A 27,869-nucleotide genomic window follows, 5' to 3' on the forward strand; every position below is an offset into this window, starting at 1 on the left:
GAAAAGTAATGTGATATTAATTATACTATGAAGTCATTGCAAGACATTTCCATATTAGCCATGTTGCAAAAGAAAACACCAAAAAAATCCCAAGAATGATAGAGAAAGTGAAAAGTATGCTTCAAAATATGTAGGCAATGTTCAATCAGTTCTCTCTCTGGAAATGAAAATCATTTTTCATTATGGATCCTTTGGATTGTAAGAGCATTGTCTTGATCAGAGTAGCTAAGTCGTTCATAATTGAGCAGCCTTACAATATTGTTGTACAATGTTCTTCTGGTACTACTTACTTCACTTTGCCTAAGTTCATGTAACACTTTCCAGCTTTTTCTGAAAACATTCTACTTGTCATTTCTTGTAGCATGATAGCATTTCATCATAATCATATACCAAAGATTGTTCAGCCGTTCCCCAGTTGATGGGTATAACTTCAATTTCTAATTATTTGCCACTACAGAAAGAGCTGCTATGAATATTGTTGTACATGTAGGTCCTTTTCCCTTTTCTTTGATCTCTTTGGGATATATACCTAGTAGTGGTATTTCTGGATCAAAGGGTATGTACAGTTTTATAGCCCTTTGGGCATAGTTCTTTAGAACTATAGACCAGTTCATATCTCCCCTATCAGTGCATTAGTGTCCCTATTTTTCCACATCCCCTCCAGCATTTATCATTTTCCTTTTCTGTTATGTTAGCCAATCTGATAGGTGAGAGGTGGTATCTCAGAGTTGTTTTAATGTTCATTTTTCTAATCAGTAGTGATTTAGAGAATTTTTTATGTGATTATAGATAGCTTTGATTTCTTCTTCTGAAAACTGCCTGTTCATATACTTAGACTTATTTTTAGAAATTTGACTCAGTTCCCCATATATTTGAGAGATAAGGCCTTTGACAAAGAAACTTACTGTACATCCCACCCTCCCCCAGGGTTTCCTGCTTTTCTTGGTATTGTTTGTGCAGAAACCTTTTAATTTCATGTAACCAAAATTATCCATTTTACTTTCCATGATTCTCTCTATCTCTTATTTGGTCATAAATTCATCCCATAGATCTGACAGGCAAATTGTTTCATGTTTCCATCGTTTTCTTATAATATCACCTTTTACATCTAAATCATTTACCCATGTTGATCTTTTTTGGTGTATGGTGTGCAGTGTCGGTCTATGCCTAGTTTTTGTTTGTTTGGGGTTTTTTTGCAGGGCAATGGGGGTTAATGGGGGTGACTTGCCCAGGGTCACACAGCTAGTAAGTGTCAGGTGTCTGAGGCCTGATTTGAACTCATTTGAACTGATTTGAATCCAGGGCCGGTGCTCTATCCACTGTGCCACCTAGCCGCCCTGATGCCTAGTTTCTGCCATACTGCTTTCCAGTTTTCCCAGAAGTTTTTGTCAAATGGTGAGTTCCTGCCCCCAAAGCTTGGCTCTTTGGGTTTATCAAACAACAGATTACTATGGTTATTTACTACTGTGTATTGTGTACCTAATCTATTCCACTGGTCTACCACTCTATTTCTTAGACAGAACCAGATCATTTTCATGATTGCCACTTTATAATATAGATTCTTGGATTTCTTGATCCTTTCTACTTGTTTCTTTCTTTTAACAACTTTGTTGGAGCATTTGTGAGAAAACTGGATTGTTCTACTTATGCTCACTCTGCCATCTTTATGATAACTAATAGACTTTTCTCAGTCCTCATCCTTCCTGGCATTTGAACCACTGGCCCCTCTTCCCTTTTGGATAAATTCTCTTATTTGACTCTTCTAAATCTCTTCCTGCCTTACCAAGGGCTCCTTTCTCTTCTTCGTTCCTCATTTTCTTCCCAATTCCATGTTCCCCAAGGGTCTATCCTTTAGCCCTCTTCTCTTCCACACAATCTCCCTTGGCAATTTCATTCACTTCAATGACTTTAAAATCTGCATCTAGATGATTACCAGGTCTATATCTCCAATCTGGAACTCTCTTCCTAGATTCAAACCCACACCTTCCCAGGACATTTTTCTAACTGTAATCCCCACTAATACTTCAAATTCAACACATTGAAAACTGAACTTCGCCCCCTAAACTTGACTTCTAATGACTATACTGTTTCTCTTTAGAGGCACCGCCTGGTCTACCATATCAAAAACTCTGATGTTTTCTTTAACTCATATACAATCAGTTATCAAACTCTATTGATGCTGTATTTCCACACTCAGCATCCTCCTGCAGGTCCTCATTAAGCACTTGCACTAGATTGCACTATTGCACTAGGCACTTGCAATAGATTTCTTTGAGGTCTTCTTGTCTAGATTTATCTCTCACTCTACCACCATGTTTACTTTCTTTTTGCATAAATCTAGTCATGATTCTCTTCTACTTACAATTTTTCAATGACTCCCTTTTGCCTGTTGAGTAAGGTTCATAGAATCTTTTTGGATTTCAAGTTAAAAAAGAACTCGGGTATCATCTAGTATAACAACTTCAATTTACAGATAAGGAAACTGAGGCCCTGAAAGTGGATGTGAGTTGTACAATACTCTATAAGAAGTATGATCATAGTTTATCAATTTTTTTATCAAGAGGGGACCCCTTCATTTTACAGATAAGGAAACTGAAACCCAAAGAAATTTCTTTATTTGTCCACTGTCACACAGTTGGATTCATAAGTTCATAAATTTAGAGATGGAAGGGACCTTTGAGGTCATGTAATCCAATCATCTAATTTTAAAATCAAAGAAACCTAGGTTAAGTGACTTTTCTAAGATTTTACAGGTAGTAAAGGAGTTGAAGGGCAGCTAGGTGGTACAGTGGATAGAATGCCAGACTTGGAGTCAGAAAAACTCATCTTTCTGAGTTCTAATCTGGCCTCAGACATTTATTTATTAGCTATGTGACCTGGTGCAAGTCACTTAACCCTGTTTACCTCAATTTCCTTATCTGTAAAAAAAAGCTGGAGAAGGAAATGGCAAACCATTCCAGTATATTTGCCAAGAAAACCCCAAATAGGGTCACAGAATTGGACATTACTCAACAACAACAAGGAGCTGAGGCTTCATGTTGCTGTTGCTTAGTTGTTTCAGTCATTTCCAACTCCTTGTGATTCCATTTGGCATTTCATACCCTGTTCATTCTCTACTGTGCCACACTGCTACCACTGATAGAACTGAGATTTAAACCTTTGCCATTTGACTCCAAATCTAATGGTCTTTCTACTATCCCATATCACATTTCTTTGCTTGGTACTTAAACTTCCACAATCTGACACGACCCCAACTTTGACTGTAATGAACATTATGTTGACAAGTTTGAGTAGCAAAGCAGACGATTCATCATCCCCAGAAAACACCTTGACCTTCTCTGTCTCATGCCTTTGATCTTTGTCCCCTGTGTTTGGAATGTCTCCCTTTCTAAGCCTCAGTTGGCTGACTATTTACCCATCCCTTAATGTCTAATCTAAACATCATCCCCAGGAAGCCTTCCCTGGCTCTGCCCCTCCTTATTACCCCTAGACTGTAATTACCTTTCTCCCCTGGATCTCAAATAGCATTATTATAATTATTTACTTATTTACTGCATAGGGAATGGATCTGTGATTTCATTGGCATAGGGATGGAACTTCCTACAGCAGTAGTGTTAAACTCAAACAGAAAAGAACACCACTAAACCATGGGAAAATCATATGTCAACATTACCTATGTTCTGTTGTATTTTCATTTATTTTTTAAAAATTCTTTCCCAATTATATTTTAGTGAGGCTTGGGCGGCACTTAGGAGTGTTACGAGCTGGTGTGTTTGATGTCTATAGTCTAATATGGGAGACAAAATGCAAACAATTGTGTACAAAAACTAAGAGTTGGGGCAGCTAGGTGGTGCAGTGGATAAAGCACCGGCCCTGGATTCAGGAGGACCTGAATTCAAATCCAACCTCAGATACTTGACACTTACTAGCTGTGTGACCCTGGGCAAGTCACTTAACCTTCATTGCCCCCCACAAAAAAAAAAACAAAAAACAACGACAACAAAGGTCTGTGTGTGTCAAATGCTGGAACTGAAAGCAGGACTTCTTCCCTTTTAGGCCAACTCTCTATGGGGTCTCTATAGGGAGACAATATGCAAAGAACTATATACAAAAGTTGAGTGACTTCCCCAGGCTCACAAGGTCTGAGTTTGTCAGAGGCTACAATTGAACCCAGGGCTTTCTTGGCCATTGGGTCTATTACTGGTTATTTGTATGTTCATCCTATTTCCACAGCAGACTATAAGTTCAATGGGGTCAGGCAATAATTTATATTACAAATTTATCTACTTTCTCCTCTTCTTATGCAGTGCAGTTTAGTGTCACACATACAACAAGCCCTTTAAAATGAAGGATTTAGAGGGCAGCTAGGTGGTGCAGTGGATAGAGCACCAGCCCTGGAGTCAGGAGTACCTGAGTTCAAATCTGGCCTCAGACACTTGACACTTACTTGCTGTGTGACCCTGGGCAATTCACTTAACCCCCATTGCCTCACTAAAAAAAAAAAAAAAAAAAAAAGGATTTAATTTGAGAAAAGGAAGAAATGAGCCCAACTCAAGGGGGCAAGCTTTTTTAAAAAGTTGGATTATGATTAGAGACCCAAATCAGGAAAGAAACAGAAGGTTGTTGCTGCTTTTTGTATAGAGGAAGAGGTGGCATTCACCAACCCAGGGCTTCAAGCCATTCTTTTTTTTTTTTTTTTGAGAGGCAATGGGGGTTAAGTGACTTGCCCAGGGTCACACAGCTAGTAAGTGTCAAGTGTCTGAGGTCGGATTTGAACTCAGGTCCTCCTGAATCCAGGGCCAGTGCTCTATCCACTTCGCCACCTAGCCCCCCCCCCCCCCTAGCCATTCTTAAAAACATGGACGACAAAACACCTGCTCATAATCCTATTACTAGCTTTGAATGAAAGACTCATTCCTACAAATTCTGTCTCTTCCTGGTTCGTCAGTCAACCAATTCTGAAACACTATAAACCTGGGTGAAAGTTAATGCCACAAAATAAAATTAGAAGGGCAGGTAGGTGACACAGTGGATATAAAGCACAGGCCCTGGATTCGGGAGAACCTGAGTTCAAATATGATCTCAGACACTTGACACTTGATCCTGGGCAAGTCATTTAACCCTCATTGTCCTGCCAAAAATGAGAAGAGAAGAGAAGAGAAGAGAAGAGAAGAGAAGAGAAGGAGAGAAGAAGAGAAGAGAAGAAGAAGAGAAAGAGAAGAAGAGAAGAGAAGAGGAAGAGGAATGAGAAGAGAAGAGAAGAGAAGAGAGAGAAGAGAAGAGAAGGGGATTAAATGCAAGGGTTGCATTTTCATAATAAATTCCTGGGCAGGGAAGGCCGATGGGAGAAGACAGATCTATGCAATTTCTTAGTCCATAACACAGGCTTTTTCTAAAAGTCTGTTGCAGCAAATTGTTCAAAATACAATTTTATTCATAACTTTTGTTTTTACACCTAGATTTTACACTCAATTTACACTAAATTTTTATCTCCAACCCAAAGAACTATTCTATATAATTAAAAATACGCAAGGGTTAAATAACTATTATATTAAAAATATACAAAAGACAAGAGGGATAATCAGCAAAACTGATGCAAACGTCGAGAAAAACACGTGATAATACAGGCTGCAAACTCAGAGACAAAGTTTCCACTCGAGTTGGTGCCTGAGCAACCGGTGTCGGCCGGTGGCCTGGCTTATCTGAAGCCAAACAACAGAAAAATCGCAGAAAAGCCACAGAAAACCTCCCGAGTGCCCGCGGAGCGCCGGCTCCCACGCCAGGGCCGTGCCCGCGACCTTGGCCGGTGCGCCCCGCTCGCCTCCCCCTCGGGCCAATCGGCGCCCCGGGAGCCGCGCGGCGTGCGGCACGAGCTGGGAGGGTCGGGGCGGGTGGAGCTGCAGGCCCGGGGCCCGAGCGGAGGAGCGTGAGCCGGGAGCTGGAGCCCAGAGTCTGGCGGGAAGATGGCGCTAAGACTGCTGCAGAAGGCCGGCCGCGCTGCTGGTGCTGCAAGAGCAGGAGCCGGAGCCGGAGCTGGAGCGGGGCGCCTGCGAAATCTGTGAGTTCCTGCACACCCCCCTCCACCCCAGCCGCCCGCGGCCCCCCCCCCCCATCCTCGCTGCACTTCCCGATGGTTCCCCGAGTTTGCAAAGAGAGCCGCCTTGATCTCTGCACACGTGTCTGCCTGGCACCCAACCCCCCCCCCTACATACACCCCAAAAGCGTCTCCCGAGCGTCCCCAGACTGGCAGGCTCCTCCTCCGGGTATGCTCGCTCCGGGCGCCCCCTGGCTCTGTTGGCCTTTCGCTTTCTAGCTACACACTCTTCCTGCTTCCTTACTTCAAATCCTTGCACCCAATTATGGCCCTTACAGAACTAGTGCTAGAAGGGGCGGGAGGGGGGGGGGCCTTCAAGGACATCTAGTGCGACCGTCTCATATTACAGAAGGAGACTCTAAGGTTGAATGAGGTTCAGGGATATTGCACTTTTATAGTTACTATGTTATACCTGTGTTATAGCTATTATAGTTTGCAGATATTTCCCATGCCTCTTTTCTAGTCCTATGGTTTGTGAGGAGCCTTTTGCTTCGCCCTGGAAATACTAGGGAAGTTGAACTCTGAACAGCCAGAAAGCAAAACAGACCCACACAAACGATTGCTGACAGATGATCCAGAAAGCCCCGATCTACCTTTGTGTGGTGTGAAGGTGTGAACAGCCCTTTCAAGTGCTATGTCTATGAAGTGTGCACTCTGGCAGATTTTTCCAAGCCGCCGGCTAAATGGAAAGAAGTTCATTACCATTGAGTTGATAAGGTGGTATTGTTTTTTCCTTCCTCCCTCTTTTTCTTCCTCTCCCCCACCCCCAACTCATGGCTTCTACTTAAGACTTGGAAGAGTTTGTAAACTGCACTTGTTTTTGTTTTTGTTGTTGTTGTTTTTGCGAGGCAATGAGGGTTAAATGACACGCCCAGGGTCACACAGCTAGTAAGTGTCAGGTGTCTGAGCTTGGATTTGAACTCAGGTGCTCCTGAATCCAGAGCTGGTGCTTTATCCACTGCACCACCTAGCTGCCCCTTGTAAACTGCACTTATAAAGGGAATAAATGAAATCACGCATACTTGAAATAAAGTTAGAAAAAAAACCTAAGGTTCTCTTTCATGCAAAAAAGATTCAGATAAGAAACCTCTGTGGGTTTTAGACTTTTTAAAAATTTTAATATATATATTTTAAGGTCTGGACTGTATCCCTCTCTCCCTCCCCACCCCACACTAGAGCACGGCCACCGTTGTTGACAGAGATTTATAATTATATGTAAAACCATGCTATGCATACTTCTATTTATCAGTTCTTTCTCTGGAGGTAGAGGGCATCTTCCTTCATAGTTGATTTGAATATTTATAATACTCAGAATAATTTAGTTGTTCACAATTATTCTTTGAACAATATTGCTGTCCCTGCATACAATGTTGTCTTGGTTCTGCTCATTTTCACTTTTCATTATTTCATGCAAGTCTTTCCATGTTTTTCTCCCAATTTGAGACTTAATGAAGGCCAAAAATGAGGTAAATCACATTTAGGTAGCCCAATCCTCTTCCCAGAATCATATACCCAATCACCTATGTTGGACTATTCAGGGTCATGTACTACATAGCACTTCAGATAGGCTTAGCACTCTACCTGGGAACTAGACTTTCCCTGTAAATGCTAGTTGGCTATTAGGAGCTATATCCAGGAGCTATTCAAGCTCAGGCCCCTTCATTCTTCTCTCTTGCATTTCTAAGATCTCAGGTGGCCCTTCATTAGGATCTTGCTAGGATACCCTAGATTGCCCCCAGAGTCATCTCCTGCTACGACTCTTGGTATAGGAGGAAAAACCCAACAAGATGACATACCCAAAATTGTACCCAGATACAAAGACATTTCAAGAGGGCAACACAAGTTCGGAGGACATCTCTAGCTAAACAACTAAACTGTGCTTTGAATGAAGGAAAGGTGAGGATGGAATATATTCCAGATTTTGGAGACCACTTGTGTACAGACACTGGCAGAGGCAGGGCTTAGAATGTCATTGATGGGAAGAAAAAAAAAAAAGAATGTCATTGATGGACAACCAACTGTGTGTATGTATGGGGAACTACTATCTGTAGGCTGGTTTGATTGCCATGGAGATTGTGTGAAAGGGGGAAAGATGAAATAAGACTTTATGTCTGGGTGGGAACTATATTCAAGCTTCAAATGTTAGGCTGATGATTTTGTACATTATACTAGAAGCCATAGGAAACCCGGGAAGAATTTTTGGTTGGGGATTTTCATAGTCAGATCTATGTTTTAGGTATATCCATTAGGTAAAAGGATAAAAAGGCCTGTGTACAGAGGGTAATTTCAGAGTTCATTGGCTCATAGATTTGGAGATTTCAGGGTTCAAACACTCTATATTACAAATGAAAAGAAACTGAAGCCATAGGGAGGTTAAATGACTTGTCCAAATGTCACCTAGGTGGTTAACATCAGAAGCAGAATTTGAATCCAAGTTCTTTGACCTGAGAGCCAGAGAACTCTTTCTACTGGACCACAGTAGATCACAAAATTAGTCAGTTCTATATGTCGATTTAAATCATCATGCTTTATTTATTACTTTTCCTCAGGCAAGTGGTACTTGCATTTCTAAGTTTGGTAACTGCTTGAGGGGATTATAACGTTTCAGTCAGCTGGCCAGCCTGAAGTGATGGTTTACTTGATATATTTATTACTTAGGATGAGTTTGTATGAAAAATGTTTTTCCATATGGCTAGTCTAAGGATCTTTGGATCTGGCTATCCAAACTTCCTCTATGAAAATAGCATTTGTTTTCCCTTTAATTTCCTTTACAGTTATGATCTTATTTAGTACAATTTGATGGATTGCATGTTACAATTGAATAGAAATTGAGTTTTGGTATGATGATATGATTATCATAAATTGACCTATTTTGTGTAATGGGGAAGAGGTGTGATTGTGGATATGTGATTGCATATGGGGGTCAGGATTGGTAGTACTATCTAAACATGTCAGAGCTGTGACTGAAAGGGAGCTAAATGATTTTTTGTTTGTTTGTTTTTTGTTTTTGCAGGGCAATGGGGGTTAAGTGACTTGCCCAGGGTCACACAGCTAGTAAGTGTCAAGTGTCTGAGGCCGGATTTGAAAGGGACTCCTGAATCCAGGGCCCGTGCTTTATCCACTGCGCCACCTAGCTGCCCCAATGATTTTAAAAAATTAATTAATTTTAACATTCTTTTCTATTTAAATTGTGATTTCCACATTCTCTCCCTTCTACCTCACTGCAAGCAATGTATCTATTATACATGTGAAATCATGTAAAAATATTTCCATATTAGCCAAATTTTATTTTTTTACACAAGAAAAATTAAGTAAGAAAATGCCCTCGGCTCATCAGTTTTTCTCTGGTGATGTATAACATTTTTCACCATGAGTCCTTTGGAATTGTCTTAGATAGTTGTATTGAAGTTTTTCATAGTTGATCATCATTACAACATTGCTATTACTATGCACAATGATCTCCCAGTTCTTCTCACTTCACTTTGCCTCAGTTCATATAGGTCTTTATATGTTTTTCTGAAACCACCCTCTCATCTTTCCTTAAACCCAATACTATTTCATCACAATCCTATGCCACAACTTGTTCAGCCATTCCACAATGGATGAGCATCCCCTCACTTTCCAGTTCTTTGCTACCACAAAAAGAGCTATAAATATTTCTGTACATATAGGTCCTTTGGCTTCTTCTTTGATCTCCTTGGGATACAGACTTAGTAGTGGTATTTCTGGGTATGCACAGTTTCATAGTCCTTTGGGCCTATAAGGCACCAATTTAACAGTGATTCTCATAATTAATGGTAGTTGGCCCCTCCCCAGGGCCATTTTACTTGAAAAACCTATTGACCTAATTTTGAATTAGGTAACCATGTCCTCTGGAGGGTCTTTATGGCTCTTCCTGGTATGACCCTCCTGACAAAAAGTTGAATCTGAATGGTAACTTAAAAGTTTCCAAACTGGTTTGAAGGGACTTCACCTTGAAAAGCTATTGCAAACTAAGATTGTATTGGTGTGCGTTATTGGAGAAATAGTTAGGAATTCTAGGATTTTTCTCAAAATGTGTTCTTAGAATTCTGTGATTAGAGTTGGCCAGTAAAAGGCATCTGACTGGCAGAACAGGACAAAAGCAGAGAAACAAAGTAGCTATATTGTATACAGAATGGCAAAAAGTTTGGGCCCTGTTTACACTGGAGAGCATCCCCACTCCTACCTCCACCCCCCCCACACACATTATAAAAGTAGACTGGGGAGGAGCTAGGTAACATAGTAGATAAAGCACTGGCCCTGGATTCAGGAGGACCTGAGTTCAAATGCGGCCTCAGATACTTGACACTTACTAGCTGTGTGACCCTGGGCAAGTCACTTAACCCTCATTGTTCCCCCCCCCCAAAAAAAACACCAAAAAACCCACAAACAAATAAACAAAGTAGACTGGGAAGATGAAAGTCCCAACCTCAGTCATCTGGCATGTCTTGATAATTCAGTAGCTAAATTGTCTGAAACTTGGGTTTAGTGATATACATAATGTACTTTTAAGGCCTTGAATCACGGTATCTATGTCTGATATTATTTTATTTTAGTTTTTCTTTCCCTTGCTTGAAGAACTAGTTTTCTAATTGTTATTATTGTTTCAATAGAGTTGGAAAGACTTATGAAATGTTTGATAGGCACAGTGTTCATAATGCCTACTTCTTGCTACATTCCATTCCGTATTTGTTGACTATGCATACACTAAAATTGATGTGGGAAGAGAAGTAGCCGATCAGCTTAATATTTATGTAGATTACTTGGCATATCTTGAAATAATTCAAAAGAGTAGAAATGAACTCTTTTTGGGCTATAGTTGCATCTTAGAATTTGCTTGTGATCTGTATTGATTTTTATTTTCATCTGTTGCATTGAAACACTTTCTATTTTAGTTTACTTACTAAATTTAGAAGACCAGATTGTGTTAGAAATTATTACATTATGTTTTAGACATGCTGATGAATCATTCCACAGGCCCATCACACAAAGAGAGATTATCAGAAGACTATTTACTGAGTTTGTATTAATAATATACCAGAATCATGCCAGACCTGTTTATAGAATAGATGCCTGGTAGATGTATAGAGCAGTAGGGAAGATTAGAGAAATGGCCTTTTGAAGATGGTAGCTGGCCTTTTCTCTGGAGCCTCCATTGTTTTTCCTCCTTTAATAGGGTAGACTATCTGGTTGAGCATAAAATCCTGTTACTCATACCTCACTGATAATGGGGAAGACATGGTATGAATGGACAATTCTTTTTATTTTATTTTATTTTATTTTTTTGCAGGGCAATGAGGGTTAAGTGACTTGCCCAGGGTCACACAGCTAGTTGAGTGTCAAGTGTCTGAGGTTGGATTTGAACTCAGGTCCTCCTGAATTCAAGGCCAGTGCTTTATCCACTGCGCCACCTAGCTGCCCCTCTGAATGGACAATTCTTAACCCATATTTGTTGTTGTTTATTCATTTCAGTTGTGTCCAACTCTTCGTGACCCCGTTTGGGATTTTCTTGCAAAGATACTGGAGTGGTTTGCCATTTCTTTCTCCAGTTCATTTTACAGATGAGGAAATAGAGGCAAAAAAGGTTAAATGACTTGCCCAGGTCACATAGCTACTAAGTGTCTGTGGCCAGATTTGAACTTGTGAAGATGAAGCTTCCTAACTCCAGCCCTGACCCTCCATCCACTGCACCATCTAGCTGCCCCAAACCCATATGTGTCTGGGATCAAAACAGGACAAAAGGCAACAACCCAGTAAAACTATATAGGGTCAGTTTGTAATTCCACCCCTAAAAATGGCATAACATAATAAATATCAATAAGTTGGATAGCCAACCTTTTTATGGCTTCTGACCATGAGTTGACCACTTGGTAGGAAATAGTGAATTAATCTAAACAGTGATTCAATCAATCTTTGTACAAACAAAACAAGCTGAGACAAAGAATCTGTTAACACCCCTTTGGAAATTCTTGTCTATTCCGTGGTGATGGAAGAGTAGGAGAAGGGACTCCTAAAACTAAGAGGATGCTCTGGAATTGGCCCAGGATGGAGAACCAGTCCCCTCTATGAGCATTGTCTACAGACTATGAGTAGGTCTAGCACAGGGTATCCATCACCCTGATTTCACATTACTCCCTTTTCATCTATATTACAGTCCAGCTAAACTGGTTTAGTTCCTCTTCCCATGGCGATTTTTCCCTTTGTGCCTTTTCATAGTTTGCCCCCCCCTCTCCCCCACAACTGGAATGCTTTTCCCTCTTCACCTTTGCTTTTTCCTTACCCCAAGCCCCTGGTAAGGCTCAGCTCTGGTGCTATCTACTGTCTCTTTTTGTTTTAGTTTGTCCAACTATTGTGGCACAATATCTAGCATGTTGTGTATATTTAATAAATGCTTGTGGAACTGAATAAAATTGAAAAGTCATCACCCCCTCCCTTAATAAGGGAGAGATTAGAATGACTGATTGTACAAATAATTGTACATGTATAACCTATATCTGATTGCTTACACACCAGGGTGGGGAGGGAAAGGATAAAGGAGAGATAGAATTTGAAACTCAAAACTTTAAATAAAAATTTTTATTATTATTATTTAGAAAAAGAATGATTATACAAGACCCAGGGGATACAAAACCTTAAATGGGAGAGAGACCCACCTGTTGTTTTTTATTTATTTAATGACTCAGATGTTTAATAGGACATTTGGATAGCAGTCCTGACATTTTTGGCATTGTCGGCTTCCTTGTTCCTACCATTTATATTTCTATAATTTGAGCTAAGAAGGCAACTAATAGTTTCATTTGGTTGTTTGACTTAGAGAAGAATTACACCTTAGATTAAGAATGCTAGACTGACTGGGAAGTCTGGGCTGCAATGTGGAATGCTGCCAAGTGGCAGAAGGTAAAGCTCACCTGGCCAGTTGTTATTCTCATGGCTATCTCAGCCTAGCCAAACTGTTCCCAGCCAGCAAGAGTGGACTACATAAAGGAAGGGTTGGCTTCTCAGGCAATTAAAATACCACTGGAGGTTACTGGGATGGGTTTGAATGTATCTTGCCAAATAGAATGTAACAAGAGTAGGATCACCCTGTTGTAGGAAACAACTGTAGGAATACAGGAATATTAATACATTGTTGGTGGAGCTGTGGAGAGTGACCTGAAACTATGTCCGTAAGACCACAAAACCGTGCATACCTGTTGACCTAGCAGTACTGCTTAATAGCTAATGTTCTATACTTCAGAGATAAAAAGAGAGAGAAAGAGAGAAATGAGCCACATGTACAAAAATATACCATCTCTTTTTGTGGTGGCAAAAACTGGAAACTAAAGGGGTGCTCATAAATTGGGGATTGACTGTGTATAGAGACAACAGATCTCCCACAAAAGGACAACAGAAATTCAGACCAGTGGAGGGAGGGAGTAAACAGATGGGCAGCCCTAATGATGGGCAGGAAATTCCTAATCAAGTGGGTTAAGTATCTGGCAAAGAGCCTCCAACTAGAGGAATGGGACACAGTGCCAAATCACCCAGTGCCACCTTCTGGAGTTTGCCCTTGTGCCATGAAATGACTTGATGTACCTCCCTCCTCTGGGATCTGCAGAAAGTCTGCCACTGGGCAGTGTTTGAGGGTCCTCTTCTGAATACTGGGAGGTTAGAAATAGGCCATAGTAATCTTCATTTTGGGGTTACAGAGGTGGTGGCCTTTTACTTCCCCTATGCATTATCTGGAAGGAAGTGGTGGAATGGTGGAAACCAGATTCTAGTGTCCATGATAATCTGTCCTTGACCTCTATTATCACTTTTTGTCCTTTTTGGATTTACTCTGGTTCATGGTCCTTGTAGGAGATAAATGGGCAAAGAATATGAATAAAGAATTTTCAAAGGAAGAAATCCAAGAATTCAAAAACCACATTTTCTTTAAAAATTCTCCAAATCACTAATAACAAGAGAAATGCAAATTAAAACAGCCCTGTTTCTATCTCATACCCATAATATTTGCAGGAGTGACAAAACCAGAAAATGACAGTTGGAACAGCTGTAGGAAAGCAGAAAAAATAATACATTATTGGTGGAGCTATGAAGAGTGACTTGAAACTATGCCCCAAAGATCATGAAACCATACATACCTGTTGACACAGCAGTGCCATTAGATCTATATCTCAAAGAGATCAAAGAAAGAGGAAAAAGGGCTATATATGTAAAAAACATTTATAACACTTCTTTTTGTGGTGACAAAGAACTGGAAACTGAGGGGGTGCTCACAAATTGGGAAATGACTGACCAAATCATGGTATATGAATGTGATGGAATATTCTTATACACTAAGAGATACTGAAAAGGACTGTTTGAAACAAACCTGAGAAGATTTGTATAAACTGATGCAGAGTAAAGTGAGCAGAACCTGGAGAACAATTTATATAATAAGAACAACATTGTAAGGAAAAGCAACTTTAAAGAATTTAAGAACTCTCGTCAGTGTAATGACCAAATATGATTACAAAGGCTGATGATGAAACACATTACATTCCTCCCAACATGGGCTGATGAACTTAAAGTGCAGAATGAGATACACACTTTTGGATCTGGCCAATGAAATAATTTGTTTTACTTGACTATGTGTATTGACATAAGGTTTCTTTTCTCTTTCAATTTTTTGGGGAAGTGTGAAGGACTAGAAATGGGGCTAAAAATGAAAAAGGAATAGTAGGAAGAAAGGGTCATTGAATTACTTTTTAAACTGCATAGAAGATAACAGAACAAAGGTAAGTAGGAAACAGACAAGCTGAACAGTTTTGAAAATAACATGTTGAATTTATTATATATTTTTTCTGTTAGTATATAGACATACTTGTTTAATGTTAAGTAGGTTCAGAATAAAAAATAAAGTTATTTTTTAAAAATATAAAACATGTTGTAAAACCCTAAAGGATTAAAAAATAATCTGGGTGCCAAGGTTACTCCTTTAGTTTCAAGTTGTTCTGGGCTGTTTTTGCAGATGCTATTCTGTTCTTCAAGGATGGGCCCTGGGGGGGCTAGAGGATGATTAAAAGGCAAGGAAAGAGTCAGCAAACTTCCTGGAAAGGGTCCACACTCATCACCCTGTCTGAGGGATGGAAGAGAGCAAAGAGCAAGGTCAGGAAAACATGAAGGGAGGAGTGTAGGGCTTTGATTAATGATGATTTACTTCATGCAGATAGTCAACCTGTCATTTTTTTGCTTCATCCCCTCCCCAACTCAGCTGAAGGCAACACAGCTGTGGGCTTGGACAGATGCCTTCTCCGTACTTCACTGGAGTTCCCTCTAATTCTTAGCCTCAGGAAATCCGATCTCTCTGCTGTTGGTTTTCTCCTTGGCCCAACCATAGACCCCCGTGCACTCCTTCTGTTCTAATTGGCCTGTCTTAATCATACTTTTGAACCAGATTCTTAAGGCTAATTCCACTTCTAAGATGGAGAAAAGCTTCTCCATTTGTTGTTCTGATGTAATGTTTAGGTTCCATTTCCCTAGTGGCTAGGCTGAGGTGATAGCTATCAATTTGTTCAGTATAGACCATTTTTTTTTTTTTGCCTTCATGGAAGTTGTGTTCCATATCTTGGAATGGTGGGATGTACTCCTTCCTCATCCTTGCCTATTGAGATATGTCTCATCCTTCAAGGACCAACTCAGGTGCCACCTCCTAGACTCTGCCAGAGATTGTTCACTGTCAAATTCTCTAAAAGCCCACATTCAAAGCCACACCATGATGGAACACGAATTAGAACTTTAGCAAAAGGCCTTGGACAGAGGAGGTGCTTATTAAGAACTTATTTAATTCTACCATGAAGCCGACCTTTCAATTTCTCCCGTATGCATATCTGTCCATCTGCTGCTAATAATATTCAGATTCATTAAACCTTCACTTTAAGGTTTGCAGAATACTTTATGTGCTTTATCTCATTTGATCTTCACCACAATACCATGAAGTAGGTGCTGTTGTTCCAGTTTTACAAATGAGGAAACCGAGGCTCAGAAAGATTAAGTGATTTGCCCAGAATCAGCCAGCTAGGAAATGTCAGAGGTAGAATTTGAACCCAGATGATGACTATCTCCTCCTGTCCTAAAATGGATGAGTTATCATATTTCCATTTATTATATGTTGATCCTGGATTTTTCACTGGGTACAAGAGGCAACCCTGAATCCTATAGTTCCCATTTTAAAGAGGAAATAATAGAAATAGAAATCTAGATTTGCTTCTGGACCACTAAAGTCTAAAGCTCAGAGTAGAAGCTATGACATAAAGAAGAGCCTCTCCTTCCTGTGATGTTTAAAAATCTAATGTGTGGGGGGCAGCTAGATGGCGCAGTGGATAGAGCACCGGCCCTGGAGTCAGGAGTACCTGAGTTCAAATCCGGCCTCAGACACTTAACACTTACTAGCTGTGTGACCCTGGCCAAGTCACTTAACCCCAATTGCCTCACTAAAAAAAAAAAAAAATCTAATGTGTGGTGGCCTTTTTCCTGTCCCAAGTGTAGGGAAAACTAGCTAGGGTTTACTTATAAATTAGAAGCTTTAGCACTGTTACAATTGAAGTGATGCCCCCTGCTGGAGAGATACTGTAGGAAAGCTCCGCCATGAGGAGAAGGCATCTGAGGGCAAGCCATGTGGCTTGGAAGGTCAGTTCCTTGGCATCAGGAAGTAACGTTTGATGTTTCCAGTTTAGATGAGAGGCTTCTGGGAGGAGGAAGGAAGTGTTGGGGTTTTTTTTTGTTCCTGACCTTGCTATGGCAAGTCAGATGATGGGGTTTCTTAAAAATAGTTAGATTTTTACTTTTCTCTCTGATCATTAGATCCTAATTTTTTTTGTGTGTGTGTGTGTGTTTTTTTTTTTTTTTGTGAGGCAGTTGGGGTTAAGTGACTTGCCCAGGATCACACAGCTATTAAGTGTTAAGTGTCTAAGGCCGGACTTGAACTCAGGTCCTCCTGACTCCAGGGCCGATGCTCTATCCACTGCACCACCTAGCTGCCCCAATCCTAATGTTTTTTAATAAATGCTTAAAAGTCTAAAGTCTTGCTAAAGCTTCTAATATATTGGCGACCACTCATTAGATTTTTAGACTAGCTAGAATTTACAGCAACCATTCAGATGGTGACCACGAAGTATTCAGCACCAAGTTTTGGCATTAAGCATTTATTAGTGAAAAAGTGAACAGCTGGATCAGAAAGCCAAGAAAAAGCCTATCTACCCTAGAGGAGAGATAAGAGTTCAGCCTGGCCTGCTTCTTCTCCCAAGTCCTCCACTGCAAGGTTGTTCGAGACACCAACTGAAAGAGCAAGCTTCCTCTCTGACCCAAGGGGAGATAGTCCTTCCACACTGCTTCAAGCTACTTGGCCAGCATCACCCAAATCCATTGGTTCACTGGACTTGAGGGTGGTCCCGTGTTGAGGTCACAGTCTCTGAGAATACACCCTCTTCAGAGTCAGGCAGGTGTGGTTTCAATTGAATTAACTTTAAGTGAATCAACTTTAAGTACCTTAATCAGCAAAGTCAGCCAGTCTCAGTCAATCCAATCAATCTGGAGCCTTTGGGCATTGGCAAAGCCCATTATTTTCTTACATTCCTCTGAGGAGGGGGCTCCCAAACAGAAGGCTGCCCCAAACATGTTCTCTTATTGACTGATCTTGGATTAACTTCCTACAACCTATCATCAGGCCAGCTAGGTGGCGCAGTGGATAGAGTGCTAGGCCTGGAGTCAGGAAGACTCCAATTATCCTGCATTCAAATCCAGCCTCCAACATGTGTGACCCTGGGCAAATCACTTAACCCTGTTTGTTTCAGTTTCCTCATATATAAAACGAGTTGGAGAAGAAAATGGTAAACCATTCTAGTATCTTTGCCAAGAAAACGCCAAATGAGGTCACAAAGAGTCAGACACAACTGAACAACAAGGTGGCTTAATGAATAGTGTACTAGATCTGGAATCAGGAAGACCCAAGTTCAAATAGGGCTTCAGACACTTATTAGCTGTGTGACTCTGGGCAAGTCACTTAACCTCTGCCTTAATCCACTGGAGAAGGAAATGGTAAACCACTCCAGTATCCTTGCCAGGAAAACCCCATAGACCAGTAGGGTCCCCAGGGTCACAAAGAGTCAGCTAAATGACTGAACAACAATACTCATGTGGCTTTTGTACATGTTTATATATGTGCATTGGATCATGAATTTAGAGCTGAAAGTGACCTTAGGAGTCTTTGAGTACAATTCCCTCATTATACAAATAAAGAAATTGAAGTCCAAGAAGATTCAGTGACTTACCCTGCGTGATACAACTAGTAAGTGCTTGATACAGGATTTGAATCTAGGTTTTATGACTCCAAGTCCAGCATTCTATCCTTCATATGAATGGTTCTCAAAATAAGTGATTCTTGAAGTATGGGCTAGGGACTCCTTTGTGTGGGGGTGGGGTGGGGAGGGTGATGTCTGCAAGGTCAAAACTTTTTATAAAGATGCTAAGATGTTTGAATTTTGAACGTGGTAAGCATCAAGTAATCTAAAAACAAGCTATTTTGGGTCCTCAATAATTTTTTTTGGTGGGGCAATGGGGGTTAAGTGACTTGCCCAGGGTCACACAGCTAGTAAGTGTCAAGTGTCTGAAGCCAGATTTGAACTCAGGAACTCCTGAATCCAGGTCCAGTGCTTTATTCACTGTGCCACCTAGCTGCCCCTGGGTCCTCAATAATTTTAAGAGTGTAAAGGAGGTCTGAGACTAAAAAGTTTAAGAACCACAGCTCTTTATCATGTTGCCTTTTGGCTCCCCTGTTAGCTCTGAGAGGACAACTGTTGCCTTCTATTCCTCTAGATGTATTTTGTTATAATTTTGTCTAGTTGTATAAAGAAATCCTTTGTTAGTTCAGTTGTCATGGCACTGAATCTATAAATTAAATTAGGTAGTATTGTAATTTTTCATATTTTTGTATTGCCTAACTATGAGCAATTAATTCTATTCCAATTCATTGTCTTTATTTTTGTGCAGTGTCTAGTAGTTGTATTTGTATAATTCCTGAGTCTGTCTTGGTAAGTGTATGCCTAGATATTTTATGTATTTTCTAGTTATTTTGAATGGATTTTTTTCTGTCTCATTCTGTGGGGTTTTATTGGCAATATAACAGAAAGCCTTAATGATTTGTGAATTTATTTTATATCCAGATACTTCACTGAAGCTAATAATTGGTTTTATTTTTAATTGAATCTCTTGTTGAGTTGTTTCTGTCATGTCTGACTCTTTGTGACCCCATTTGGGGTTTTCGTAGCAAAGATATTGGAGTGGTTTGCCATTTCCTTCTCCAGCTCATTTTTTTTTTCTCTTTTCTTTTCTTTTCTTTTTCTTTTCTTTTTTTTTTTTTTTTTTTTTTGCAGGGCAATGGGGGTTAAGTGACTTGCCCAGGGTCACACAGCTAGTAAGTGTCAAGTGTCTGAGGCCAGATTTGAACTCAGGTACTCCTGAATCCAGGGCCAGTGCTTTATCCACTGCGCCACCTAGCTGCCCCCTCTCCAGCTCATTTTACAGATGAGGAAACTGAGGCAATTAGGTTTAAGTGACTTGCCTGGAGTAACACAGCTAGTAAGTGTTTGAGGTCAAATCTTAACTCAGATCTTCCTGAATCCAGGCCTGGGGCTCTACACCGCCCCACCTTGCTGCCCCTGTTGAATCTCTAGAGTTCTCTAAGTGAACCATTATACTATCTGAAAAAAATGTATAATTTTGTTTTTAAATTTATCCTTATTTCTCCAGTTTCCTTTTCATGTCTTTTTGTAATAGTACAGATTCTTAAAATGATATCAAATGATAGTAATAACAGTGAACCCCTGATCTTATTGGGAGAGCATTTAGTGTTTAAAATAGATGATGTTAACTCTTGATTTTACATATACTATTTATCATATTGGGGAAATATTCATTTATTCCCATGCTTCCTAGTGTTTGGGTGTTTTTTTAAATGGAAAAGAATGTTGCATTTTCTAAAAATACCTTTCTGCATGTGCTGATGTACTCATGTTTTTTGTTGTTAATAACAATTATTGTTAATTGTTAAGGTGGTCTATTATATTCATAGTTTTCCTAATATTGAATTAGCCTTATAACTCTGGCATAAATCCAATGTGGTTTCAATGTTTCATCTTTTAAATATATTGCTGTAGTCTTGGTGATGTAACGATTGGAATGACGCCACCTGCTGGAGACTTACTGTAGAAGAGTTCCACCCATGAAGCGAAGGTCTTTGAGGGCAAGACCAGGAGTCTTTTCTTTGGCGTCAGGAGGTGACGTTGGCTAGTGGGAGGAGGAAGGAAGAGACTGGCGGTCAGTCTCACTCTTTTTTTCCTGGGGACTCTGGCAGAGAAGGGAGCTAGAAACATGCTCTCCCTTTAATAGAGAGATGAATGTAGGCCTTTCTCTCTCTTTACCAAATTCTTATTCTCCTTAATAAATGCTTAAAAGTCTAAACTATCGCTAAAGCTTATAATTTATTGGCGACCACTCATTAGATATTTTAGATAGACTAGCTAGAATTTTAGCCATTAACAGTGATAATATTCAACATTTTTTTGGGAACAGTATTTATCAGAGATATCACTTTATAGTTTCCTGTCTATGTTTATTACTCCTTGATTTAACTATTGGGAAGATGTTCTTCTCAACAGAAGGGATTTGGTAGGATCTCATCTTTTCCTGTTTTTGCAAATAGTTTTTGTAATATTGGAATTAATTGTATTTTGAATGTTTGGTAAGCACTAAACTTTAAAGTCTATCTGGTTCTGGATTTTTTCCTTTGAAAGTTCATTTATGGCTTGTTGAATTCTTCTGAGAGTGGTATATTGAAATTCTTTATGTCTAATGATAATCTTATATTTTTGTAAATATCCATTTCATTTATCATTTTACCATATTACTTGGTAAAATATGTTCTAATAATTTCCTTTATTTCCTTTTCATTTTTCATTTTGCTTCCTGAGAAGCAAGAAGGTAGAATTAAAGGCAGGGAAAGTAGCTAGGTTATGAAGGCTAGAATACAGGATTTGATTGCAATGGGTATCCTGCAAAGTCATTTGGTCACTGGAGTTTGGGCTAGTGTGAGTGAACAGTCCACAGAAGTTGGGGGCTCTAAGAAAGAGAAAACTAGAATCCTGTCAACGGGACATTAGGTATCAAAGGCATTCAACCTTCTGGAGGAAATAGACTGTGCATGGGGTCTTGGCAGTAAAGTATAAACTCCTATTCTTTTTTGTTGTTGGGCAATCAGGGTTAAGTGACTTGCCCAGGGTCACACAGCTAGTAAGCGTCTGAGGCCAGATTTTAACTCAGGTCTTCCTGAATGCAGGGCTAGTGCTTTATTCACTGAGCACCTAAGCCCCTAAGCCTTACTCTGTTAAGTGTAAGCTAGGAATTAACCCACAAAACTCCTGTATGGCAAGCCTCCTCCCTTCCTCTCTCCCTCCAGTCTATTCTAACTAAATGTCTGCAAGAATAGATAACTTTTTCCAAGTCCCTCTAAATTGGGCCAATTTCCTTGGAATTTATGATGGGGAATTCACCAGAAAGTTAAAACTCCCAACCAGGATGATCTCCATGATTTCCTGAGACCTACGACAGTATTCAGTATATCAAGAAACTTGTCTCTAGGAATTAGAGTTGGGAAGGTTTTCCTTTGTTTGGCCTCTATTTTCTACTTTTTCCCCTTTGGACCCTATTCCCTTCTCTACCACACCTGCTTGTACCCTGCCTATTAGAAAATATCCATGATGAGGGGGCCAATGAGGAGCCACAGAAAGGGTACCACATTAAGGATTGCTAAACCAAGGCAAGCTACTCATATTTTGAAGCCACAAGTTTCTCACCTGCCAGGAAATGAAGGTATTGGACAAACATCTTTTAAGTTTCCTTCTAGCTGTTAATATTCTGTGATCTAGGATTTAGGTTAACTATTTAAACCTTCTGATCTTATGAGGAAATTGAAACCTAGACAGACAAAGGAACCCCTATAAAAGTCATACACCTTAGTTAGTAGCATCACAACCAGGACCAGAATTCAAGTGTCCTGAACTGCCCCCGCCCCAGTCCAATGAACTTTGCATTGTCCCCAAGTTGGCTTTACAGAAATGTCTAATGTGGGGCTAGAATCTACAACCCCCAACTCCTTAAGATTTTTAAAAACATAAGGACATAGATTTAGAGCTAAAAGACCTCCAAGGATCTATACAGTAGGCAGACTGATTTTACAGATGAGAAAACTGAAGCCGAGACAGAACCCAGAAAGTCCAAGGTCACGCAGATAAAGAGGGTCAAAGATAGGATGCTATCCTCTCTTCCCCTTTCTTTTTATTTTCCCAATGAAATTAAGTTGTTTGAATTGAGGGCTGGTGCATTAGTATCCTGGCTGTCCCTGGTACAGAAGAGGCTGGTGTCGGTATCTCTATCAGGAGCCAAGGGCAGACTAGATGAAGGGAAAGAAAGGAAGTCAGCATTTAAATAGCATTTACTGTGTTCCATGTATTGTTCTCAGTGCTTCACAAGCAGGATCTCATAGGATCCTCACGACAACCCTGTGAGGTAGGTGCTGTTATTTGTCCTCATTTTATAGTTAAGGAAACTGAGGCAAACACATTCAATGACTTGCCCAGGGTCACACAGCTCGTCATATCTGAAACCAGATTTGAATTCAGGTCTTCCTAATTTCAGGTCCAGCACTCTATCCACTGTACCCTAGAAACCTATACCTTTGCTGTATCTCAAAATTCATCTCTAAGACTGGGATTTAGAATAAGAATCAGAGTTTAAATGGACTACTTGTACTTTTGTCTGGCAGTACTGTGTATGAAGAATTTTGTACTTCTGTGCTTTCTGGCTGTGCTTTTTTCAGCATGCATCACTTTATACTAATTTTCTCATCTTTCTCTGATTTCAACATATTTTTCATTCCTTATCAAGCATTCAGTTATATTCATACGTCATAGTTTGTCCCACAAAACATCCAATCACTGGGCATATATTTTGTTTCTAGCTTTATGTAATTGTAAATAAATTTTCTATGAATGCATTTGGATTTTTTCTTGCTGTCTTTATCCAAATGGAAGCATGATCACAGCAGTTGGAATTCTGGGTTAAATGGTTTGAACAATTTAATTCACTTTTCCTGCATAGTTATAAATTGTTTTCTAGAATGGTTGAACCAGTTGATAGCTATACTACCAGTACGTTGCTGTGCCTGTCTTCCTATGGTCCTTTTCACTCTATTTAGGCTTCTTATGATCTCTGACATTTTGATTAGTGTGTGCATTTCTTATTTTGAAAATTTTCCATGTTCTCTGACCACTTGGCTCAAGAATAACTTGTTATGCATTTTGTATGTCAGATTTTTAAAAAATCAAAATTATTTAATGCAAAAATTTCCCCAAATCCTTATCTTTTCTCCTAATCCTAGGGGGCCATTAATTTTATTTATGCAAAGCTTTAAAAATTTCATGGAATAGATTTCTTATTTTTTCTGTCCTTTTTATTATTATGAATCCTTCCCTTTCCCACAGTTTTAAATATAACCCTCTGTTTTCTAATTTTTAATAGTATAACTTTTTATATTCAGGTCACTTATCCATATGGAATTTATTATGGTATTATGGTATTAGGTTGACCCACTCTCCTTCCTTGATGCCATTTTGACATCACCTTCCTGATGTCATGGCCCTCTTCAAGAATGAATGACAAACAATGAACCACATTTTTTGTCTAATAGGAAAATATTTCGGCTTTCCATCTTGTCAGAAATGAGTCTTAGAAAATTAGTTCCAAATGCTGTTTCATGGATGAAGCACTGGAGGGTGCTAAAGCAGTGAGAGACTTAAATCTGTCCTGGGAGTTTAAGTGCCTTGTTAAAAACAAACAAACAAACCACAACAGCTATTTTAGTAAAGAAATTGTATTTAGTATCCAAGTTGATGTTATGTTAAAAACAACTGAAAGTGATAGATCAAAGAAAATCTTGTCTTTGACAACTTATCCTCAAAATCTTTTAAGAACCAATTTGGGAAGATAACCAGAATATTTAAAATAGACTTTTGGGAGGTAAAGAGCCCATAGTGCATGTAAGATATATCTATCTCTATCTATCTATATATATAATACTTTCTAAAGAAGTATATTGTTTAAAGTTCGATCCTTGACTTGATTTGTCTTTGAATATTTTCTTAGTAAAATTCCAATGGTAATAACAAACCTGATGAGTTTTTGTTTGTTTTTACCAATGGATGAGATATTTTGACTCACCTTTAGGGAAATTATCTTAATTTAATTTAATTTAAAAAAGCAATAACCACTCTTGTTCTCAGAAGTTGGAATTAGTTTTAAAACCTCAGTGGAATAACTCTAAAATTATTGTGAATAATTCCCTTTGGAGTTCTGATAGCATGGAAAAGGAGAAAGAATACTTCACCATGAAATCTAGGTTCTAGTCCCAGTTCCGCCACTAATTTTAGTTATGTGACTTGAAATGAGTCTTATAATTTCTCTCAGTCCAAATTTTCCCCCTCTGCAAAATAAGGGATTTGAACTAGATCATGGTTCTTAATCTTTGTGTATATGTGATAAACTCTTTTAGCCCTTCTCAGAACATGGATTTAAATCACTAAAATAAAAAATATTGCAACTGCAATCTAAAATGAATTGTAAATAATTCAAAAGGTTCTCTCTCTTTCTCTCTCTCTCTCTCTCTCTCCCCTGTGAAGGTTGGTAAGGGAGAGTACCAGGAAAGCCAGTATCCAAAATCACAGGGGACATCTAAGTGACTTTGTGGATAGAGAGATGTACTTGAACCTAGGAAGAGCTGAGTTCTAATCTTGCTCAGATACTAGCTATGTGACCCTGAGCAAGTCATTTGACCTCACTTTGACTTAGTTTCTTATCTATAAAGTGGGGATGCTAATAGCACTTATGTCACAGGGTTGTTGTGAGAATTAAATGAGCAATATAAATTATTATGATAATTATAAAGAGTGTAGCACAGTGCCTGACACATAGTAATTGCTATATAAATGTTAGCTATTATTTGGGGGGGGGGCAGTGGGGGTTAAGTGACTTGCCCAGGGTCACACAGCTAATAAGTGTCAAGCGTCTGAGGCCAGATTTGAACTCAGGTACTTCTGAATCCAGGGCCAGTGCTTTATCCATTGTGCCACCTAGCTGCCCCAATGTTAGCTATTGTTTCAAAAAAGGTAATATTTTATTTTTCCCCAGTTACATGTAAAAACAATTTTAACATTTATTTTTAAAATTTCTGAGTTCCAAATTCTTTCCTTCCCTCTTTTCCCCACCATCAAGAAAGCATAGCTATTATTATTATTAAGATAATTGTAAAACACTTAGCACAATGCCTAACACATAGTAAGTACTGTTATTATTTACTATATTTTATTATTATGTAATATATTCATCATATTATTACTTTTCATTATTCTTCATTTCTTTGGTATCATGGGATGGTTGGATGTGTTTATATGGATGTGAGTGTCTACTTTGTCAGTGGTCTATGATCTGACTCTGTTAATCAGAGGTGGGACCAGGATAAAGAAAGGAGAGTTGTGACTGGTTATGTAGATGTCCTATAGTATTTGGATCTACTTATGCTTAAATGTCAGGGGCGACCTCCTGAATCTGACTACCTTCTTCATTGGAAAAATCAATTCCCATTCTAACTCTTCTGTGTTAATAGAAGTCTTATCTCGGCACAGAAGACAGTGATGGAATACTATGAAGTGCTTATGACAGACATAAATAAAAATTATTCATTTTTTGCCATTTTGTTTTCCAAAGCAGTTCCTAGAAATTCATTGTGCTAAAAAGTGGGGGCTATCTAGAGAGATAGTACAACAATATTTTATATATAACAAATTAATTACTAATGATATCTTTGACATGAGAGGGTGGAAGGCATACATTGTGTGTGTCTATGTGGGTGTATTTTCCCCCTATATTATAGATTTGTCTAAATATTCTTGCTAATTTAAGGCATCAAATTTAAAGATTTTTTTTTCTTGGCACGAATTTTTGAACATGGGCCAGTGTTGTTTCCAAATTCCTTGATGTTTCAGTACATTTGAGAGAGTTTTCACAAGTACAAGTAGAATATCAGAGTCCAGCATCTATAGATATTTATTATCTATATTTTCTCCTTCGTGTATTCTTCTGGTGATATTATAGAAGTAACAAATCATGGAATTCTGCACTCTCCAAAAGAATTAAAGTTACAAAGTCACCCAAAGGACAATGGAGAGACACGTGAAAGATACATTCAGTGCATGTTAGCTACCACAGAGCAGTTATATGGCAAAGTGGGTAAAGCCTCAGGGCTGGAATCAGGAAGACCTAAGTTCAAATAAGACTGTAGACAATAGGTGTGGGGCAGCTAGGTGGCGCAGTGGATAGAGCACCGGTCCTGGAGTCAGGGGTACCTGAGTTCAAATCCAGCCTCAGACACTTAACACTTACTAGCTGTGTAACCCTGGGCAAGTCACTTAACCCCAATTGCCTCACTTAAAAAAAACCAAAAAAACCCAAAGACAATAGGTGTGTGACCCTGGATAAGTCACACTTAACCTCTACCTCAATTTCCCCTTCTGTAAAATGTGGATAATAATATCAATTATCTATTGTTGTGAGGATAAAATGACCTAATTGTAAAGTGCTTAGCACAGTGCCTGGCACATAGTAAGTGCCCTAAAAATGTTGGCTATCATCATCACCACCACCACCACCACCACCATCATCATTATTACTTGCTACTAGTGGAACTCAGAAGACCCAGGCTTAGACCAAACAAGGACAATGGCCCCACCCAGATGTAGAGTAGGAGCTGGCTCTTAGCCTGGGAACAAATCGCTAATTCAGACACTAAAGCTGTAGAGATGTCAATCAAATAAAACACCAACAGTATACAAAATGATTATAGATCTAATTACATAACAACTATAAGCAGAGACTCAAAGGAAAAAATGGCTTTTCCCACAAAGACTAGATGAACACTTAGAAAAAATGAAGCAAGAGATAAAAAAATAAAATAAAAGATCTGGAGAGAAGAATTAGAAGAATATGTATCTTAGAAGAAAAAGTGGTAAAATTTAACCATGAAATAGAAAACTAGAGTAGGCCAAGAAAATTAATGACTCCACTAGTCTGTAGGGAATATTAGGACAAAATTTTAAAGATGAAAAAATAGAAGAAAATGTAAGATATCGGATATAAAAAACAATTGACCTGGAAAGCAGATCAAGGAGAGATAATTTAGCAACCATTGGACTCTCCGTTGGGAATTCATCATAAAAATGAAGCCTAGGCACTGTATTTTGGGAAATCATAAAAGAAAACTGTCCAGATCTATTATATTCAGAAGACAAAGATAGAGAGAATTCATCAGTCACCTCCTAAAAGAAACTCCAAACTGAAAACACCTGGGAATATAATCACCAACATTCAGAGCTTCCAAATCAAGTAAAAAATACCACAAGTGTCCAGAAAGAAGCAGTTCAAGGACTAAAAAACCATAGCCAAGGTTACCACAGCCAAGCTGTAAGTAAGCCCTTACCCTTTAGTGAAAAGCTAGTTCTCCTGGGTGAAATTTTACAATAAGTCCCTTAGTGCATAATATAATTCACCTAGTCTGGACAAACTTTTCTAAATTTTCCTTTCTATACAGGACACACCAAAATTTCTCTAGGGATCCTTGCACCATAGCAGA

General features: G+C 39.2%; 1 protein-coding gene across 2 annotated transcripts in view; it reads left to right on the top strand.

Moving 5' to 3' along the window:
- The first annotated feature begins 5,710 nt into the window (after positions 1-5,710).
- Positions 5,711-27,869, top strand: part of CLYBL (citramalyl-CoA lyase) — a 396,026-nt gene continuing 373,867 nt past the window's right edge. The window contains exon 1 of one of the 2 annotated variants that reach the window (XM_043997995.1): positions 5,711-6,058. In XM_043997995.1, coding sequence (XP_043853930.1) covers positions 5,964-6,058 — 95 coding nt within the window. In that variant the 5' untranslated portion in view covers positions 5,711-5,963. The remainder of the gene's footprint in view (positions 6,059-27,869) is intronic. The other variant, XM_043997994.1, reaches the window with a different exon arrangement.

This window comes from Dromiciops gliroides, chromosome 3 (genome assembly GCF_019393635.1).
Source record: "Dromiciops gliroides isolate mDroGli1 chromosome 3, mDroGli1.pri, whole genome shotgun sequence".
Classification (NCBI taxonomy): Eukaryota; Metazoa; Chordata; class Mammalia; order Microbiotheria; family Microbiotheriidae; genus Dromiciops; species Dromiciops gliroides.